Raw genomic sequence first — 22,480 nt, 5'->3', positions numbered from 1 at the left:
GAAACTTAATTTGTGTGTTGAGCTTCAGCTGTGTTTGTTAGCTTTATTTTGATTTTGTGTGTTTTCTTTCTTTCCTTGAATCTTAAGAGAGTTAACATAAAGATGGACCTGTTGTATAGCCTGACTTAGCCAATGGGCCAGATTTCCTGTTGTCTGGCTTTTGAGAGAAAGAAGCCCTGTTCTATCCAAGTAAATTAAAAATAAATCCGGTTTTTGGTTGGCTGATGCCCACATGTGAAAAGCTTTGGGAGTATGTGTGGGCAGATGAATAGCCGGTGGTCTCCCCCTTTCTTCCTCCTGTCGTCCTCTAGCAGTACCGTGTGGTGATGACTGTCTTTGTGGGCTGTGGTTGTGAATCCCTTTTAGCAAGCAGCCCCTCCACATCTTGGAGAGAGGCTGGTTGGCTGATTGTAGGCTCTTGACATTGCCGGGTTCTTATTTCTGTGCCTTACCAAACAAGAGTGAAACAGAAGCAATTCCCAGAAGATGGTTCTCCAGCCACAGTACCAAGAGCATGGCTGCCTATGTGGGCTGGGTGCTCAGGGTGGCACCCATTGTTGCGTGGTCCCTTTGGTGTTCTTTGTGCTGTTCTGCATGGGGTCTGCAGCTCTGCTCAGCGCTGTAACAAATTTAAAAAAAACTAAAGTTTGAATTAATTAGTTTTTTTTCGACTTGTTACAGCAGCGAACGGAGCTGCGGTGGCCCGGTGTAGACTACAGCACAGTGAAGGCGCCCCGAGGAGAACGCCACACTCTGGCCACATCGGGGTGTGTGACATCAGAGAAGCCGCTGGCAGGGAGCGGGTGGCCAGCACCGCGGGAAACCGGCCTCTGTTTTACTTTCGTTTCGGTGAGCGCACTTTTCTGAGAGAGAGAGACCCCATGGCAGGGAAATGTTTGAAATGGACCATCACCCAATCCCATTCTAAACAGAAGTGCAGGGTTTAGCATTGGAGTATCCTAGGGGGTTCTGTGTGTGAGCCCCATTCTGCAGATGAGGTCACACAAGTTTTCGGGGGCCACAGTACTCTTTGGTCTCAGAGTTGTTGCAGACCCCAGAACCATGACTGTTCTACTGACTCAGGGCCAGTTCTGAGGGTTTTCTATTAAAATAGAATATGCTGTTGTAACAACCTTGTTTTCACAGTTGGGACACTGTTTCCAAACACTTGAGAAAGAAGAATGCATGGCAAATTCTAAAATTCTTCTTAAAATTATTGGTCTTCTGCTGACCTTTGTCTCATAGCCAAACACCTCAGCGAAGGAAGAACTAATAGGTTCTGGCCTCTGAGACCTGCTGAAGGGAGTGAATCTACAGCCCTTCACATTCCTGTCTCCAAAGGGCAGTGTTAGGGGGTTTGATAGAAAAATGAAACCAATTACTGATAGAATGTATTCTTAGAGGTAATGATCCTCAGAGGTCAAAATTATGTTAGTGGATAATATTTGAATACAAGAAGCCAAAAAAAGTGAGTTTAACACAAAAGAATAAGAAAATAAGCATTTGTAAGTTTTAGGCTTGTCTTCAGGGTTTTACCTCTGAATTAAAAGGCATTGTTTGAAAATCATGCACAAATAATGAGAGAAAACTTAATGTTACAATTGGCCCCAAGGCCTGGTTGCCCCATCAGGACTTCTACTGTTGGTCCCCTCTAAACTGTTTGCTGACAGATATGATAAATGTCCTTGCAGGAAGAATGGAGGATTGGCTAGTGGGCGGTGGAGTCCAGTGGTAGCTTTGGGGTCCTTTTCACAATTACAGAAGGCTTGCATACCTGATTGAAATGTGAGGAAGAGAGAGCCTTCTTGGGAACGTTCCTCTGTGGACCTCATGGCCCACCCCATTCCCACTGAGAGGGAAATGGCATAGTTCAGGGTTTCATAAATGTATTGTGCTTAGACCAATGCAATAAAGTGTTAGCAGTTCTTATCAGTTCTGTGTAAAGAGGGTAAACCGAGGCCCAGGGTTACAGTTGGTGACAACAGCCAGCTGGGACACCCATTTCCAGAGCATGATGATGATGTTGGTGCTTTCTCCTCAGTTCACCTGGGATCTGAAGCTAGGTCAGTGCCTGGCACTTAGTGCTCAGGGAGAAAGGGTCTAGTCTTCATTTTTGTCATGTTATCTGAGGGGAACTAATTTATGACCCAGTGGCTTCCTATGATTTTGGACAGTTACCCCACCTCTCTTGGGACACCTCACCTTCCCAGGGACCTCTATTGGCCTGTCTCTATTGTAGACACTCTGGCCAGCCTGCAGCTTTCCTGAGAGGTAGTTTTCAATTGTGGTTTGAACTTGAGACCCCAACGATGCTGAATTCTGAGCTATAATTGTATTTTGCTAATTACTCATGTATTAGTGTTATTAAGGAGGAGGCACCCATTTCAGCAGTAGCATTTGGTCAAATCCTTATGACAGATAATGAGAAGGACCCCTCTGTTATTGCCCCTGGGTCCTCCAGTGGTGACAGGTTGAATTCTACTTTGGAGTCGCATATTTGACTTTTGGCTTTTTCTTATTAGAACCTACCTTTAAGCCACCTTAAATTTCATTCACAGTGAAGTCAGATAAAAATTAACGATTGAAATATGCACACTAATACTTTAGTTTCTTTTAATGTCCTGTTGCTAATGACCTGTTAAAGCTATTCTCCTTTTGTCAAATTTATTTACTTTGAAAACTTTTTTTTTTAAACTCTGTATTTTAGCCTATGAAAGTAAATGTTGACAGTGCTGCATATTAGCTTTCTGAGGACAGATATGTAGTGTCCACGCATAGGCAAGCATTAACCTACCAGTTTTCATAGCTGGTCCAAGTAAGTGTTAGGACTGTGCACATCTGAGAGGAAGTACAGAACCACCTATGGAACCAGAAGGGGTCAAAGTGGAAAGTAGTTCCAAGAAGCACGTTTGAATGAACTAGAAAGATAACGGTACTAAGAATGAAAGTGAAATATTAGATGTATATTTGAATCAGTCACTATGTAACCTTGGTGGCTCCAAACTATCCATTTAGCTGTTCTTTCCAGAATTGCACTAAGACGTCAGTAAACAGGTAAAGTATAAACTAGCCACAGGACAGAAAGGAAGAAACAGTGACACGTTGCTGCGATTTGTAAGGTGCCTCACTCAGCCCAGGGGGTTGGAGGTGAGGGAGCAAATGAAGGTGTTGATGAAACCTCAGGGTAGGGGGAGGTATGGCATCCAGGAAGCAAGTGATCCATGTCCTCCCCACTCTCCAGAGAGGTTTGTTCTCTGGAGAAATGGACTAAGAGCCTCCAGATTTAGAAACACAAGTGGTACTGACCCCAGAGGCGCTAAATCAGAGCGCACATGCTTTAGGGAGAGAAGAGCTCCAGCCTTGAATGATGGATGCTCCTGTGTTTGGTCATAAGACAGGAGATCAGAGGCCTCATCTTTGGGCAAATGGAACAGCCCAGATAAAAGACCTACTGGGCATAGATCTAGTGATGCCTCCATCAAAGGAAGAAAGCACTGCTTGCAGCTCCTTTAATGGAAATGAAGAAATTGCAAAAGTTGACAGAGGAGAAGAGAGAAAAGCAAACAGATTTTACATAAAGACTATAACATCAGATGACATTTAACTTCTCAGCAACAATAATTGACATGAAAGGCAATGAATACAAATAATTTTCAAATACAGAGTTCCCAAAAAATATATACACACTTTAACAGCTGATAGCTCAATTTTGAAAATGAAATGTATTTTGATATGTCTCTCTCACATCGATGTTTCTGTCTCCCTTCCACTCTCTAAAAAATCAAGGGGAAAAATATCCTCAGGTGAGGATTAACAATAAATAAATAAATAAATAAATAAACACTGCCTTGATTAAAAGTGTGTGTATACATTTTTTGGGGACATCCTATATATTTATACAAATAAATTTTCAAAGTTATAAGTAATTTTGTTTAGAATTCTGACTTGAAATATGGCAGTTATGTAGCAAGTCTGGACCAACCAGCCAGGCTTAGAGCAGGAGGAAATTCCAAGAGAGAAGTCTTCAAAGGAAAGAAAACTAAAAAACTGTCACAAGCTTGTCAGTGTTTGACCACAGGGGAAAAAAGAATTGGAAAGAGTTTTTCAGTGCTGTTGGGTATTTTGAAAAGATTAGCAATAGGTACATTGAAAACCAAGATAATGGAACAAAAAGATACATATATTAACTCCAGAGTAACAAAAAAGTGTGAAATAGGAGGGTATTCATAGCATACTACTGACTCATAATCCCAGTAATGGTATAGTGATGGCCATGGTGATGTAAGGAAGAAGTCCATAAATTGTCTAAAATGGACAATTAAGTAGGATTATAAATTCATATTTATAAGTATGACTAAATACAAGGTAACTTTTTCATAATAAGACTTAATAGTGTGCTTTGATTTCTGTGCATCTATGTGATAAACATACAAAGTAATTTTTTAAAAGATCATTTTAAAAAGATCCTTTGTAGATAATAACTGGAAGAGGTTCGGTAGCTATAAATATTTCAGTCATTAAAAACTGTTAATTAATGATGTTAATGTGCTTGCTAGATGAAGAGTTTATAGAACCGAACGTGGCTACAGTGTGTAGGTATCTTTTTCACAATTCTAACCCAGTTAACCTAATACGTGAAACCCACAAACATACTATCAAAAATTGAGGTGCAGCACTGGTGGCTCAGTTGGTCGGAGCATGGTCCCGTACACCAAAAGGTTGCCGGTTCAATTCTTGGTGAGGACATATGCCTAGGTTGCGGGTTCAATCCCCTGTCACCCCAGTTGGGGCATGTACAGGAGGCAACCAATTGGTGTTTCTTTCTCACATGGATGTTTCTCTATCTCCCTTCTTCTCTCTAAAATCAACAAACATATTCTTGGTGAAGACAAAAAAAAATTGAGGTGCAGAAATCACCATAAAAGGAATATTAAATCCCAGAGACAGATAGCTCTCTTGGAGCCATCATGGAAAACCAGGGATTAAACAGTTTTGTTAAAATTGCTGTCTCTGGCTTACTTTCTATCAAGTATTATTGGTCATTTTCTGACGAGGTAGCAATTAATGTTTAATGCTTAGTGCTCAGAATTTCTTCGTTTCTGAACTGTAATGATTAATCTTTCACGTAGTACTTATTTTATCTAGATTGTGCTTTTACTGCTCTAGTTCTAAAGTATAATAGGTATTGTGATTGCCACCTTTAGGTTGCATTTGACCAATACCCATTGAATCATTTTTATCTGACCATGTTAACATTTTTGGTAATTCATCAAAGCCATATTGAAATATAATTTGTTTAATCATTTAGCTTCAAATGGAATAAGATTCCAGAGAGTTAGAAATTTTGAATGAACAAAGATGGAAGCTTATTCTTAATCCTAGTTATCTGAATTATATTGTTAAAATAGCCTATAAGATTTATTTTAAAGTTATCTTTAATGATAAATGTAATTTTTAATTTTATCAAGTTTTTTGTTTTTACCACTTTCCATATCTTTATTATATAAAGAAGATCATTACTTCATTCTGTGCTTTGGGCTCCATTTTCTTTTTTTTCTTTTCTTCAAACCCTAAAGATTTCAGACGTTGCTTGTGGCTTAGTTTGCATCTCTTCCCATGACATATTAGACGTTTGTGATGTGCAGGAATGTGCGCTGTTTCTAAAGGCTGTCGTGTTGGGTGTGAGCCTTGCCCTGCCCTGGATGCTTCTCCCTTTCCTGGTCATCGTCTATGGTGGACAGGCCGCTGTGCCTGCTCCCATGCGAGCTCTAGCTCTGCTGTGGGAATGCAGTGAGTCAGGCAGGGCTATACTCAACCAAATGATTTGCTCCACAAAGTAAATTAACTCCAGCTGCCAAGTAAAGCCTCACCTTACTTTGCTATTTCCCTTAACTCAGGGGTGGATCAAGCTTTGCCGCCAGAGCGCCGAGCTCCGGTTACTCCTTCCTCTTCCTCTCGCTATCACCGCCGAAGGTCCTCAGGGTCACGAGATGAGCGTTATCGGTCGGGTAAGGCACCTATGTGACGTGAGGTCACTAATATCCTGCGCTGTATTGTTGGTGGTTGAGTAGGCGCGTGTCTGTAGCAGCCATGTGTATGTGAGGCAGAAGTATATATGTATGTTTGAATGTTCTCGTGATTGGTTGTAGTTCACAGAGGACTACATCCTACCTCATACACAGATGCTTTCTCCAGGATGCACATTAACATTCAGTAAATAGTAACTATTTTTGCATTTTTAAAGATAGTGCTGTTCACTATTTAGAATTTGATAATTTTAAAAATAGTAACTTCTCATGAACCAAATTTTATTTTTTTAGGTGTCACTGTTCAGTAGTTTGTTTTAATTTTTATAATGTTGGCTGCTAGTATAATTTTTCTTTTCTTTTAACCTCAATTTCTGTTTTTCAAGTATAGGTTTCATAAAAGAAACAAAATCCTTAAATTTTTGTATGTTCTCTTTTATTGCCTTTGTGTTTTATGATGCTCTCTACAAGAGTACTGTCTTGGTGATTCCGTTCTATTGTATTCATTACCTCGACTTGGCCTGCTTGAATTTATTTCATTAGTTTAGCATCAGAAAATTCGTACTGTGATTAATATTTCAATTACTTTTTGAGACGTTTTTCCCCAACATCTAGATTAAAGTTGCTTTTACCTGCTTCCCTAACTATAATTTTTAAAAGAAAATTATCATTAAGTGTTGTTGCAGGGTCAGGGCACGTGTGGATTGATGATGGTAATGATCAAATTATAACATTTGCGTATCACTTTATATTTGGCAAGGTACTTTCACAAACATCATCTCACTTAGTTTTTATAGCAAACAGGTTAAGTATTATTGTTTCATGTTGCAGGAGAGGAAACTGAGCCTACGGCAGATGAAGTAGCTCAGCCCATTCATACCTGGGTTAAGTGGGTCCACACTTCATGAATCTTTCCGTTAATGGGGGCTTATAAGATAAACCACCACAGTTACCTCTAAGGAACTGTCTGACTGACTTCCTGGCCCTGTTCTCCTTTCTAGACGGATAAAGGGGTAAGACAGAGATTTTATGGCATCAGGAGTAGTCATCTACACAAGCAAGAAGAATGGACTTGAGAAATGAGGAAAGCCCAAGTGCAGCCTCACTGCTGCTCTTTCTGACTTCTTGGCCCCTCTAGACGCCTTTGTGTCCGGGTCAATATGTGGGGATAGAATGAAGGCAGGATTTTGTTCTCAGATCCACCTTCTGTTTTTCAGAGGTATTTTAACACTCAGCGCATATCAAGAACCCATCTTAGCCATTCAGGCATCACAGAGGCCCCTTTCAGATATTTAGGAGGGTAGAGGCATGCACATGTGTGCTGTCAGCTTACTATGAAGTGTTTCCATTAACTCCTTTGTCTTGATACTGCTGCTAGTATTTTATATATGTGCATGCACATGTAGACACACACATAGATACACCCATAGTCCTGCATACAGTAGATACGTGGTCACACCCACAGTAGACACACACACAGTGCCCCACATACAGTAGTCACACCTGTAGACCATATATGAAGACACATGTTTACAATCGTTAGTATCTTCAATTCTCTCAGAAGCAAGTCCTGTGCTCTTACTTCCATTCTATAGATGAGAAAATGGAAGCTTAGGCAGGAATATGATTATTACAGTGAGTAGCTCATCAAAATAGGATGCAAATCTAGCCTTGCCTTCTCTGTCATCTGACTTCTTGCCACAAATATTTTATCTTGTGTCCATTTCTAACCTTTAACTCTGTATTAATTTTTAAAATTTAGATGGAAATTAAATCCCAGCAAATCTTTCCCAATGGAGGGTGGGGCTGCTAAACCCCAATGTTACATGGCCTTTGATAAGGTGTACTATGTTTTGCAAATCCTCTTTGTTATTTAGGGTCCTGGGTAGGACAGGTAGTCAGATAGTAAAAGTTTGAGAGAGGTTAGTTAACACAGCAGGGATGGTGATTCCTTGACCTCAGGTACATGTCAATTCACCTGTGCACATCACCTTCCATCTTTGAGGGGGTGTGGGACAGCACTGCACTGGGAGAGGGTGGGGACTAAGCAGAAGAATCTAGGGCAACTTCAGGGGTTATTTTCACTAGTCGGTAGAAACACTGCCAGCATAGTCCTCTGCAAAGGAAACTAGACCCATCTGGCTTCGGCCTAGCTCAATCCCTACTTATTACTGTTAATTCCTCACCCACATCACTGAGATAGAGGAGCTGTGAACAAAAGCTGCAGCTAGCGTTAGTCCTTTCCAGTTAGAGCTTCAGACTCGGATTTGAGCACTTGGTATTACACCCCCAGACCCCTGCCCCCCTCTCAGAGTTTTAACAGGCTCCTGACCTTGGCAGCTTTGTTTCCTGCGGGCATCTCTCCAGGCCCTCTTGTTTCCTCTACATAGTGCTGATTTCCTCTCACTTGGTTTCCCTTTCTTCCCAGTTGTTGCGATCACCCCTTCCCTGTGGCTGAATTTTGGGCTCCAGGCCTAAGATCAAAGACTAGTTCAGTCCCTCCAGTGGCCAGCACAGTCCTGGAGCTCTGTCTGAGCACCCAGCACCCGAGGAGTGTGATGAACTGTCCATCTGAGCACCCAGCCCCTGAGGAGTGGGGTGAAGTATTCTTCATGATCTGCTTGGTGCTAGAGAGCTACACAGAAAATAAGGCATAGCCTCCCCCCTCCCCAGGAGTTCACAGTCCAAGGAGGAACCAGACCAGTAAACTGAAGGTTATAATATGTAAAGGGCAAATGTTACTGTGTAGTATGGTCTCTGAGAAGGCTGTTTGCCTCACTCTGAGCTCCTAAATATACATCAGCTGGCGACATTCCTCCACCCAAGTATCCCAGCAGCTCCTATTGCTCTCAGAGTAAGAACCATGTCCCTGTAATGACCCACCTGCGTTGCGTGGTTTGGCTTCCATTTCCCCATGATCTCGTTTTTCACATTATCCCTCCTCTACAGCCATTCTGGCATCCTGGATGGTATTTTGCACACAGGTACCTAACTGCTGTAGGACCTTTACAATGCTTGTTCTTCTGCCTCAAATGTTCTTCCGTCATATCTATACACTTGGTTTCCTTATCTTCATCAGGTCTCTGTTCAGGTGTGACTGCTTTGGTAGGCATTCTCTGACCACCCAAATAAAATAATAAAACACCATGTCACCTCACACATGATCCCTGTGCTTCCCCATCCTGGTTCATTTGTGTCCATTGCTGCCATCACCCCAACACTGTCAATCATCTATCTTCCTATCAGTCCATCTCCCTGCCTATCAAGCATCTCTATCAATAACCCATCTATGATCTGCCTACTTACTACCTTTATCAATCATTTATCTAGTTAGCTATGTATTAATCATCTACCTACTTGTCTGTCAATTTTCTTTCTATGATCTATCATCTATCAACCATCTACCTACGTACCTACCATAAGAATGTAAGATCTACAAAGACAAGATCTTTGTTTTGTTAATTCATGTATGCCAGTCACATAAAATGTTGCCTAGTTAATAGTTTTGGAAGGAAGGAAGGAAGGTGAAGGAGCATAGCATATCTGGGGGAAAGAAATTATGTGCAGGAGGCCCTAGATTTTAAGGTATCTGGTATACCATGCTTGGGAATTTGAGCTTTATCCTGAAGTTGATAGGGTGCCACTTGAAGACTTTGGCAAAGACATGACAGAAGCAGTCTTAGCATTTGAAGATTACTTTGGTAGCACTGTGGAGTATGGATTAGAAGTGGAGCCTGGCCGGATGTTGCTCAGCGGTTGAGCATTGACCTAGGATCCTGGAGATCAAGGTTCGATTCCCGGTCAGGACACATGCCCTGGTTGCAGGCAGGAGGCAGCCAATCAGTGACTCTCATCATTGATGTTCCTATCTATCTCTCTCCCTCTCCCTTCCTCTCTCTGAAATCAATAAAGATATTTTTTTTTTTTTTTAAATTGGAGGAATTACAAAGACCTGAAGGCGTAATATTGATGCATGTTTAGGAGATGAGTCGGTGCCAGTTAGATTTGAGATATATTTAGAAGATAATAGCAGTAGGACCCTAAGGCTGAGGTAATGTAGGGTATGTGAGAGGGGGAATTAGGGCTGACTCCTAGGTGTCCTGGTAATACACTTGCATAGATGATGGTTTCTGAGTCTGCCTTTAGAGAATTAAGGTTTCTTTCATTCATAGGTTAGAAATGGTGAAATTTGCCTCAGCTATTTACTATGTAGAGAATACTATGAAAAATTGTATAGACATTCCTTGAAGTGTTATGTAAGGCGTGGAAAAATTTATTCTGTATGTACTATTTTTAATTTTAAAAATTTGAATAATGACTGCATAATTTACATATGGGACAGACCTGTCCAGAGGATCTTTCCATGTGCTTGTGAAATCTCAGTAGGGGTTCTCATTTTCTATAATCAACACCCAGCCCCCACCCCCCTATTTATATGGCAGCCACCCTAAAGGAAAACTAAGGAGGACCCTTGGAACATTATGAAGGCTCACTTGGTAGTCTCACTTACCACTTTATTCTCTTCTATCTCCTATTGTTAAAAACATCTAGTCATAAGTGTTCTTATTTTAGACATTTCACTGATATAAATTACTTTCTCTTAGAGTATATGCTCTTAACATCATTTTAAAAATTACAGTATGAAATCTTAGCTGATTTTAGTCTATTGCCAGTGTACATGTTTCAGAATTTTGTTTTATTTTCTCCTGAGTTAGCATGAAAGATTTAAGACATTCAGAAGGAAAAATTTGTGGCCCTCAGGAGATTGCTTTCTGAATTTCTTTGACCACTTAACTTGCAGTAGAGTTCCTTTGGTTGCTTCAGTTACCAAATTATATCAGCCTAGAAGTAATTTTATTATCTCTTAGATAATTGACCTAATTAACAGTCAATCTAGTCAACCATATAGCCTCAAATTTAATCTCTCCTGTCAATATTTTTCCATTTCACTTCTAAACCCATGGCCTTACATTGTGATGAACTCCCACTAGAATTTTTGATAAATAACTTTCTTTGGAAACTTAAATTTGATTTGGAAAGTGAATGAATGATAAACAGGCATCTATATATTAGGCACTTTCTTTTACATGACAAAGTCTGAATTAGAGCTTAAATTCTACTTATTTTAAACACCCCTTTTCTCCCAACTAAACACCCTAAAAAAGAAAACCTTGAGATTTGTATTGTGTATATTCCAACCAAGACTGACAGTTTTCTAATATGTTAAAAATGATTGTTTTGTCTTTTTATGAGCTAAGAAATGGTTTTAAAATCACACCTCATATTTTGCGTGTCTGCACACAGACAAGGCAGCTGCTTCTCAGTGGTCAGCCACCCTACCCACCCCCACACTCATTCCTGGAAGAATGTCATGGAGCCCTGTGTTCATCAGCTAGGATGGTGAACTCAAGTAGTTCAGGGGCCCCACGGGAACTGGAGACACTTTCAGGGATATCTCTGAGGTCAAACTATCTTCAAAATGACACTTAACACATTGTTTGCCTTTTTCACATTTTTTCATGAATGCACACTGGAGTTTTCCAGAGCCTGCATGACATATGGTGGTGTTGTGGTTCTGACAGCCAGTGGAATCTGTGATTGTGAAGTCCTACGTTTTAAAAGTTTTAAAGTTTGCTTTCTAATATAGCAAATATGCAAGTACAGTATTAATCACATAAGCAAAAGCTTTTAAGGGCTTTTGGTAATTTTTAAGAGTTTAAAGTGTTCTTTGAGTCAAAGAGTTTGAGAACCATTGCTATGAGACTTGTAAAATGTAATTCTTTCTTTAAAAATTGAGAGATAATATGAATTAGAAACTTCTACACCTGAATCCACCCCAAGACTGGTTTTATGATGACATCAGTTTAAAGTCTGATTCATGGCAATGCTCACTTTCTGGGAATAAGGACTTATATCCTCGTATTCATTCAATAAATGTGCAAATAATTTTGTGTACAAAGTACTCTGCTATGTAGTATAAGTGAGCGAATAATACAGAAAACGTGTTTGCTTTTAAAGAGTTTATTTATCCTATAGTAATTTCTTCCTCGATGCTTCAGTTAAATTTTCTAGATTGAGAAGGTTTTTCTTTTTCTAGTCAACTTGAATTTGCTGATTTTAATGTGGTTCCTAACTCTGTAACCTGTGTTCTCTCTGAACAACTCAGTTTTCATTAATTTATTTACTCTAGTATAAATTAGAAAATAACATTTTCTTACTTACATTAGAAAAATTAATTAAAGTTAAATTTTTTTTGCTTCACTAACCACTTTTTTTTTTTTTTTTTGGTAAGTGACTACTGTACTGGGCAGTGCAGATATGGAAATCACCAGCACAACAGAAAATTCTCCTTCATAGTGCTATTCTAGGGCCAAGGTTGTGTAAGAGTGGGGCCAAGGTAGAAGATGCACTTAAGACAGATCAATAAGACCTGTTTGTCCTAAACTAATAAAATTAACTCAGTCTTGATATCTACACCTAGTAATTTAAACAGAAATGACACAGTCAGATTTGCATTTTAGAAATGTCAGGGTAGCAGGAATATATAGAATAGATTAGTTGGATTGGGGTGGTCTCCTGGCTGAAAGCAGGGGCATATTAAACCTGTATTTTAGGTGGGAAAAAAAAATCATCAAAATTTGTGTGATGTACCAAACTAGTACTTATAAAAAAGTTGATAGCCTAAAATATTTATCTGAGGTAAGCAGAGATCATAGACATTGAAAAAATGAGGATTTAACTTAAAAAGGTAGAAAAGGAAAATTAAAAAGTCCATAGAAAGGAAAATGAGAATATAATAGAATAAAATAGGAGTAGAGGATACAAACTTGGTTTCCACTCCAGCATGTTGTGGAACCATGGAAGTCATCACACCCATCCTCATCACAAGAGAAAGGCTTAACAGATGGAAAATCAACAACCCTTCTTTGATCTATCAAAGAACTTAGGTCATTGGGCAACCCCCCTCCCCCCCAAATTGGGGATGGGTAATGTAAGCAGAGGTGGAATCTCTAAGAAAGAATCTAAAGGTAGTGCTAGAAATCAAAAGCATCGTGACAGAAATGAAGAATGGCTCATCAATAGACTGAAGGTGGATAGGTCAGATACTCAGATCTACATAGAGAATACTGGGAGATTTTAAAAATATCTTGAAATGGAAAAATACAAGTGATCAAAATTTGTGAGATGCAGCAAAACCATTGCTTAGAGGCAAATGTATAGCATTGAATGCATATATTAGAAAAGAAGAAAGATCTAAAATCCATAATCAAAGCTTCAACCTTAGGAAACTAGGAAAATAAGAGTAAAATAAATCTAAAGAAGAAAAGAAATAAAAGTTGGAGGAAAACTAATGAAATTGAAAATGCAAAATCAATAGAGAAAATCAAGCCAAAAGCTGGTTCTTTGAAAAGATCAATATAATTGATAATCTTCTAGTCAGATTAACTAAGAAAACAATAAAGATGACACAAATTACTAACATCAGAAATGAAAAAACAACCACCACTACTGATCCCATAGACCATAATGATAATAAAGGAATATTACAAATAACTCTGCCCACAAATTTGATATGATGAAATGAACCCCATTTCTTGAAAGACACAGTCTACCAAAACACACAAGAAGAAATAGACAATATAAATATGTCTTTTAAAGAAATTGAATCAATAACTAATAACCTTCCAAAACAAAGCACCAGACAAATGGGTTCACTGGCAAATTCTACCAAACAGCTAAGTAAGAAATTATACCCATTCTTTATATTTTCTTCCTATAGAGGAAAGCAGAGGGAATACTTCCTAATTCATTCTATGAGGCCATCATTAACCTAAAACAAAGCTAGACAAAAACTAGACAAAGACGTTACAATAAGGGAAAACTATAGACTATGGACTATATCATGAACATAGATATAAAATTTCTCAACAAAATATTAGCAAATCAAATCTAATAATGTATAAAAATAATTTTGTATTACCACCAAGTGGGATTTCTTCTAACTGTGCAAGGCTGGTTTCACATTTTAAAATTAATTAACTTAATACATCAACAAACTAAAAAGAAAAACCACATGACCCTATCAATATATGCAAAAAACAACCCCAAAACATTTGACAAAATTTAACATCCATTTGTGATAAACGCTCAGAAAAATAGCAATAGAAGGGAACTTCTTCAATTTGATAAAGAACGTCTACAAAAAACCTACAGTTAACATCATACTTAGTGGTGAGAAACTAAGTGATTTCCCAATAAGATCAGGAACATGGCAGGGGTGTCCATTCTCCCTACTACTTTTCAGTATTATACTGGAAGTCCTAGCTAATGCAGTAGGACAAGAAAAGGAAACAAAAGGTATTAGGAAGGAAGAAATAAAACTGTCTTTATTCACAGATAACATGATTGCCTATGTAGAAAATCCCAAAGAATCAAGAAGAAAATCTGAAACTAATCAGTTATAGCAAGGTTGCAAGATATAAAGCTAATATACAAAAACCAATCATTTTCTTATATACCAGTAACAATTGGAATTTGAAATTTAAAACACAATGTCTATATTTGCATCAAAAAATGAAATACTTAGAGCTCTTTAAAAATGTACAAGGCCTATATGAGAAAACTATAAAAATAATGAAGGAAATCATAAAAAGATCTATGTAAATATGCATGGATAGGAAGACACAATAATGTCAACATGTCAGTTCTTCCAAATTTGATCTATAGATTCAGTGCAATCCCAGCCAGAATCCCATTTTGCTACTGTCAACAAACTAATTCTAAAGTTTATATGAAAGGTAAAAGACTCAGAATAGCCAACACAATATAGAAGAACAAAGTCGGAAGACTGACATTACTCAACTTCAAGACCTACTATAAAACTTGAAATAGGACAGTGAGTGAGTGAGGTATTGGTGAAATAATATACTTACAGATCAATGGATCATATTAGCCCAGAAATAGACCCACACAAATGTAGTCAACCAGTATTTGACAAAGGAACAGAAGTAATTCAGCGGAGAAATGATATTTTCAATACATAGCACCAGAAATCCACATGTTAAAAAATGAATCTAGAACAGATCTTAAAGCTTTCATGAAAATTAACTCAGAATGGATCAGAGACCTTAATGTAAAACAAAACTGGAAACATTTTAGAAGATAATATAAGAGAAAATCTAGGTGAATTGGGGTTTGATGATGACTTTTTAGATACAACACCAAAAGCACAGTCCATTAAAGAAAAAGTTGGGCCCAGCCTGCGTGGCTCATTGGTTGAGCATCAACCTATGATCCAGGAGATCGTGGTTCGAGTACTGGTCAGGACATGTGCCTGGGTTGTGGGCTTGATCCCCAGTCGGGGGGCGGGGTGGGGGGCGTGCAGGAGGCAGCCAATCAATGCCTCTCTCATCATTGATGTTTCTCTCTCTCCCCCTCTCCCTTCCTCTCTCTAAAATCAATAGACATATTTAAAAAAAAAGAAAAAAGTTGGTAAACTGGACTTCATTAAAATTAGAAACTTCTGCTCTATAAAAGACACAGTTAAGAGAATGGAAAAGACAAACCACAGATTGGGAGAATAACCTTTACAAAACTCATTTTTTATAAAAGACTGGTATCCAAAATATACAAAGAACTCTTAAACTTCAGAATAAGGAAACAAGCAATCCAATTAAGAAGTGGACAGAAGACTTGAACAGATACCTCACCAGAAAAGACCTACAGATGGCAAGTAAGTGTAGAAGAGATGCTCCACATCACATGCCATTAGGGACTTGCAAATTAAAACAACAGTGAGATACCACTGTTAGAATGGCAAAAATCCAGAACACTGGTAATACCAAATGTTAGCGAGGGACATACACTTAGGAAGGCAGTTTGGTGGTTCTTGTAAAACTAAACACTCTGAATTATGGGGGAGACCACTTTGTGGAGTATATGATTGTCTGGCCACTATGCTTTATGCCTGAAACTAGTACAGAATAATTTTGAATGTAAACTGTAATTGGAAAAATTAAAAAAGCCCTATATGTGGAAAGCAGTATAAAATAATAATAATAGACATTTAGGACTTACTGTTTACCTTCAAGAGCATTTACTGTTTGCACTGCTGGTTTTGGTGTAAAATCCTATCTCATCCTGTATTGTTACTGAGATATTTTCTGTGATCCTTATTTCTTTGATAGAGGGAGCTAGTTTCTTAGAAAGCAATAATTTCTCTTAAAATTTCTTGTTGTGGTATTCAGCAACGTTTTAAAAACACATTAGGTACTCAATAAACATATAATGTATGAATGACAAAACAGAAACTAAACATACTCTTACCGAATGATCCAGCTATTGCACTCCTTGGTATTTACCTAAAGGGGTTGAAATATCTCTTTATAAAAATGTGCACACAAATGTTTATAGCCGCTTTACCCATAATTACTCGAATTTGGAAGCAGCCAAGATATCCTTCAAGGTGGAAGGATATAAACTGTGGTCCATCCAGACAATAGAATATTAATCAGTTATAAAAAGAAATGAGCTGTCAAGCCATGAAAAGACATAGAGGAACCTTAGATGCATATTACTCAGTGAAAGAAGCCAATCTGAAAAGTCTGCATACTATATGATTTCAATCTGTAACATTCTGGAAAAGGCAAAACTATGGAGACAGAAGATTGGTGGTTGCCAGGTGCTCAGGGGAAAGGAGGGATGAATAGGTGGAGCATGGAAGATTTTCAGGACAGTGAATCTATTCAGTATAATACTATAATCACGGATATAGTTCATTGTACATTTGTCAAAACCCGTAGAATGTACAACACCAAGACTTACCCCTAATATAAAATATAGGTTGTATTTAAGAATGTATTGATACTTCCTTATAATCATAACAAATGTACCACACTAATGCAAGATGTTAATAATCGTGGAAACTGTGTGTGTGTGTGTGTGTGTGTGTGTAGGCAGAAATGGGGTATATGGAGACACCCTGTATTTTCCACTCAATTTTTCTATAAACCTAAAATTGACCTAAAAAATAGTCTATTAATTTAAGAATGAAATAAAAGACAACGATAAAATTTAGAGGATCAACAAAATAAAGAGGATTCTTGGGAAATACTAATAATATTGAAAAACCTCCAATGAGAATGATGAAACAAGAAGACAGAAATAAATGATCTAAGGAATTTATAATGGGACATGACTACAGATACATCAGAGGGGAAAAAAGATAATCAGAATACTGTGAATAACCATATGACAGTAAATTTGAAAACTTACTTAAATGGACAGATCACTAATTTTAAAACTTAAGAGGAAATAGAAAGTTTGAGTAATCCTATGGTCATTAAATAAATGGAAACAATAGTTTAAAACCTTCTCATAAAGATTATATCAGACTCAGAAGGTTTTATATTTAAGTTATACCAAACTTTCAAGAAGTTAACCAGTCTGATTCTATACAAATAGTTTCAGAGAATGGAAAGAGGAAAAAGGTATTCTTCCCAGTTCATTCTAGGACAGAGGCCTGTGTCAATAAAAGACAGAAGTATAAAGAAAGGAAAAGTCCAAGACATCTGCATAAAAACCCCCAATTATGAGAAATATTGAGGGTTTAGTATAATGGCTCGATAGAATCTGAACAAAAATTAATCATATTTCTATATACAAGTTACAAATGTAAAACTAATTTTAAAAAAATTCTGTGTATAGAGGAACAAAAACTATTTTATAAGGAACCTAATGAAAATTTAAACAAAAGACTTTTGTAGGACTTTCTTGGTGAAAATTATAAAATTTTATATGAAAGAAGTCCACAATAAGTGGATTCACTGTGGTAATGGATGGGGAGTAATCCTGCAGAGATACCAGCTCTCCTAATCTGTGTTCAGCTCTAATAAAAACCTCCACAGGGTCCTGTGTGAAACTGAAACAGACTGTAGAATTGACATGAAAGAATGAGGGCTGAGGATGGACAAGATGCATTAAAGAGAAAGTAACTACCACAGACGTCAGATGTATCATGGGTGAAACTCAAAACATTAGAAAGAAAGACAGACAAATCTTACAGATTTTCATTTGTTTGAAATTGTAGAAAACGTGGACCAGAGGCAACAGCTAGCACATTGGTACTTAATATGGCCACCAAATACGCAACAAAACCTGATGTCTGTTCTAAGTAGTCATAATCCTACTATTTATAAGCCATTATTAATGGCACCATTATAGTACCATAATGTAAGCCAGTGTTTATTGAGCATTTGCTTTGCACCAGGCATGTTCTAAATGCTTTTTGTGTAACTCATGTAATCTCTGTCACAGGATTCAAGAGTGTCTCACTACCTCATTTTATAGGTGAACAAAGTCATTGGCCTTTGTTTTATAGTCAACTTTTGGTGTCTTTCCTACGTACTCAGTTAATAGCTGTTATAAAATTTTACCCCCTGTATAGTTCATTAAGGACAAAAGCATGAGTTAAAATGTTAGTTAAACATGGGATGAGTTTATGGTGAAAAAGAGATAACTTATGCCTAGAGCAGAGCCTAGCACAGAGGACGTTCGATACATACTCATTTACTGATTGAACAGTGACATTATTCTTCCTTCATTGGCAACAGTTCTAAAGACCAAAGACAAAGCAATGACCCTGTGAGAAGTGGTGTGTCTGTAAAAATAATTTTTTATTTTTATATTAAAAATAAAGAGAAAGAAGAGGAGGAGGAGGAGGAAGAAGAAAACTGGTCAGAAAGTGGAAAATGAGTGTGCACGTGTCTGGAAGTTCATCCTCGGTGTCAGATGTCAGCTGCATGTCACTTCTTGTTGAGGCCTCTCCTGATGGCCCTGCCCCAGATTCTCCCATCTATGTCCTCACAGGTCACAAACTCCTCATGTAATACTCATCACATCCTATTATCTTCTTGGTTTTCTGGTCTACATCTCAGAGTTCTGTGAAAGGGGGACTTGGTATGCGAGTAGGTGCTCAATGAATGAGTACAGTTGTGACCAGAGCCCCTTTCCATTCACTGTCCCTCACCCACACCCACACCCCACGCATTCATGCAACTACACATTTTTCCTGGAGATTGAGAGGTGGAGGGGATTGAACTGAAGCAGCAAGGAGGTGAAAACCAAGTGACTGACATGGCTCCTGATGCCCCACTGCTGATCAAGAGACAGCGCTTCTAGGAAATGCACCTGGCCTTACCATTCCTTTACTGTTGTCACTGTTCTTACACAACTCCCCCCACCTCTGCTTCTGCATGCATATTCTACCCAAAGAACAAAAACCAGAACAGCCACAGAAAACGCTCTCGTGAAATTGAGCGTGAGTGGCCGTGACTATGAGGAGAGGGCACAGTACAACAGGACACAGGAAAGCTGGTCCCCACCTAGCTCTTTGGCACAGTTTGGTTTCTCCAACACTTGGCTTGCTTCTCTTTGTCTTCTCTGTCAAGCTTAGTGGTGACAATAATGAGCAGCATCGTAGTTGAACCTGACAGCATAGTACAAAGTGTTCACGTCGCCATGTGCCGGGTCTGCCCAGTAGCCCTGTAGCACAATGACTCATTTAACCCTCATAGCCTCCCAGGGAACAGGTATTCTCATTATTCTTTTTTCTACCTGTAAGGAAACTGAGGCACATATAGGTTAAGTAATGTGTACAAGGGTGGCTGGAAGAACTGGGATTTGAACCCGGACAGTCTGGCTCTAGAACTATGGCCTTAACTGCTCTGCTGTTATGACACAAAGTAAGCTTCCTTAGAGAAAACAGTCTCTCTTATTGATCCACTGTTGTCTTTAAAGTTGGACAGCTGTCAACATATTATTAGTTGTATGATGCTATGAGCTCTAGGAAATGGATTGTGTTTTTTTACATTAGGAGGGAGAAGTGAAAGGACAAGCATCAATTTCTCTCAAATTTAAACAGATATACAAAGACACACACTTTCTCAGGGATGCTAAAGGTGTTCTGATTATTTTTACTTTTATTCTTCAAATATTCCATTGCATGTTATATTACAGGATACTAGTTTCTTTCAGAATGAATGCAAGTGCCATGTATTTAAAGAAACCAAAAAGAAAGTGAGGTTTTCTATTCAGTATATTAAGAACTTTTTAAAATATGTTTTTACTGATTTCAGAGAGAAGAAGGGAGAGGGAGAGAAATAGAAACATCATTGATGAGAGTCATTGATCGGCTTCTCCTACTGGGGATCTAGCCCGAAACCCCGGCATGTGCCCTGACCAGGAATCGAAGTGTGTTCTCCTGGTTCATAGGTCGATGCTCAACCACTGAGTCACACCGTCCGGGCTATATTAAGAACTTTTATCTGTTTAAGGAGCTTATTGAGTCTTTTGACACAGGAGCCCAAAACTGGGGTCTTGTGAAGAGAAAGGACCGATGGCCCAGTGACTGTCCTGTGGGATTTACTTTCAAGGTGCAGACCAGAGGATGTGGGTGGCCTGGCCCATGCACAGGGTTGTCAGCATGAGCATCTGTCTTCCCCTGTACAGGGAACCATTCATAGGTTAAACTGTGGTCTGTGCTGTGTGTCTTGTAGGAACATCAGCATCAGGCAGTGTCGCTCCCAGAATTCAGGTTACAGTTTGTGAGGGAACCTCCAACAATCTTGATTCCTTCAGGCATTTTCAGTTTATCAAACCAACTGTACCAAATCCATTGCTTCAGAATAGTACTAAAGCTGCTATTGTTAATGAGTGCCTGCTGGGACAGGCAGCTAGAGGCTTGCTTATATATTTTATCTTATATCATTCCCACAGTAACTAGGATTTTGTTCCCATTTTACAGATGATCAAAGTGAGACTTAGAGGGATTAAAATATTTCTTCAGTATCTTATAGCAAATAAATGGCAGAGCCAGGATTCTGATTCTAAGCCCTGACTCTTCAGTAACCTATTGTTACCCCAGAACTTTGGGAACATCTTATATTTCTGTGTCCCTTGTAGCTTTCCTGACAGTAAGACAATGTCAGCTTGTGGAACTAAATGGGTAGAAAAACTTTGTAAGTTTCTTTGAGACAACAGTAGGTGGAGAAATGGTCAGAAGTTAAAGAATAGGGTTAGGTTCACCTTTCAGTACATTTTTGGTGTTATTCATTCAGTTTTTTAAAGTAAAATTACTTTTAACACAAGCATTTTAATTATAATGACTAAATCATGGTCGGTTAGGAAATAAGGAGAAGAAAAGAATACCAAGTTAGAGGCAAAAGAAGAAAGACCATATGTAAAGAGGATGTAAAACTCCTTAAAACTTTATTTAAGAAAAGGTGGGCCCAGCTGGGCGTGGCTCAGCGGTTGAGTGTCGACCTAGGATCCAGGCGATCGGGGTTCAATTCCCGGTCAGGGCACATGCCCAGGTCGTGGGCTCGATCAATGACTCTCTCATCATTGATGTTTCTGTCTGTCTCTCTCCCTCTCCTTTCCTCTCTGAAATCAATAAAGAGATATTTTTTAAAAAAAAGAACAAAAAAGAAAAGAAAAGGTGGATATCAGTTGTGGTGGTCATATTTATTTTGCTTTAAGCACAAGAGGCCAAATTACTGTTCTGGGCACTGAGGACTAAGGTTAATGTGTGTGGTGGTGGCGTTTCGGTGCCACGTAAACCCCAGGTGCACATCGTCCCTCGTAGTAGAACAAGCTCGGGTTTCAGCATTGTTGCTGTTGTTTTGGTTACTTTCCTAAAAACTGGTCTTTTGAAGGAAAAGTTCTAAAGAGAGATTAGGAGGTAAATCTGAAGTGACTGAAATCATCAGTTTGGGCCTGGAAGGGAATTTCTCTACTCTGGGTGTGTGTCCCTGTTCTTAACATGATACAGAAGGATGAGGAGAGGGATAGTGTGCAGCTTTCATTTGCCCCCATCCAGGACAGGTGAGGGGAGAGTCTGCAGAGACTGGGGGACAAGACCTCTTCCCACTGGCTCTGTTTAATAGTTGCCCTTTGTTTTTGTATTGAAATTTGATTGCATTTCCCTGGAATTTTTAAAAATACCCTGTCAATTTTTTACAAAAACTGTGCTGTGATTAAAATAGAACAGAGAGTTGCTTTTTTGAAAATAATTAGTTTGATCATTAAATATAACTCCTTTATTTTATGGATGTTTCTACAGAAGTTTAATGATTTGCCCAAGGTTAGTGTGTATGCTGACTTTTTTCCCAAATTACTGTGGTATGCCAGTAGCTGTCGAAAAGTATAAATAACTGGGCTACATCTTTCCTCTCTCATCTCATCACTGATTCTCCGTTTCATTTGTGAATGAACTCATCCAGATCCATGGGAGAGATCACTTGAGTAGTTGCTGATCGATTTGCATCTCATTGGCTGTTAACTAATCAGAGGAAGAAATTTTTTGTAAAAAAATGGATCAGTTAAATGGAATCTTCTATTATTTTTTCCCCTTAAGTGTATCTTATAATTAGAAAACTTATAACTGAAACTATTTT

At 38.6% G+C, this 22,480-nt stretch overlaps 1 protein-coding gene across 3 annotated transcripts in view; it reads left to right on the top strand.

The window, feature by feature from the left end:
* Window positions 1–22,480, top strand: part of DIP2C (disco interacting protein 2 homolog C) — a 365,873-nt gene that overhangs the window by 192,028 nt on the left and 151,365 nt on the right. The window contains exons 3-4 of one of the 3 annotated variants that reach the window (XM_081128158.1): window positions 682–849; window positions 5,898–6,008. In XM_081128158.1, coding sequence (XP_080984284.1) covers window positions 682–849; window positions 5,898–6,008 — 279 coding nt within the window. The remainder of the gene's footprint in view (window positions 1–681; window positions 850–5,897; window positions 6,009–22,480) is intronic. The other 2 variants (XM_081128156.1, XM_081128157.1) reach the window with 2 other exon arrangements.

The sequence above is a fragment of the Miniopterus schreibersii genome, assembly GCF_964146895.1.
Source record: "Miniopterus schreibersii genome assembly, chromosome: 1".
Classification (NCBI taxonomy): Eukaryota; Metazoa; Chordata; class Mammalia; order Chiroptera; family Miniopteridae; genus Miniopterus; species Miniopterus schreibersii.
Note: the sequence above shows the minus strand (reverse complement) of the source record. Positions and strands in the feature narration are given on the sequence as shown.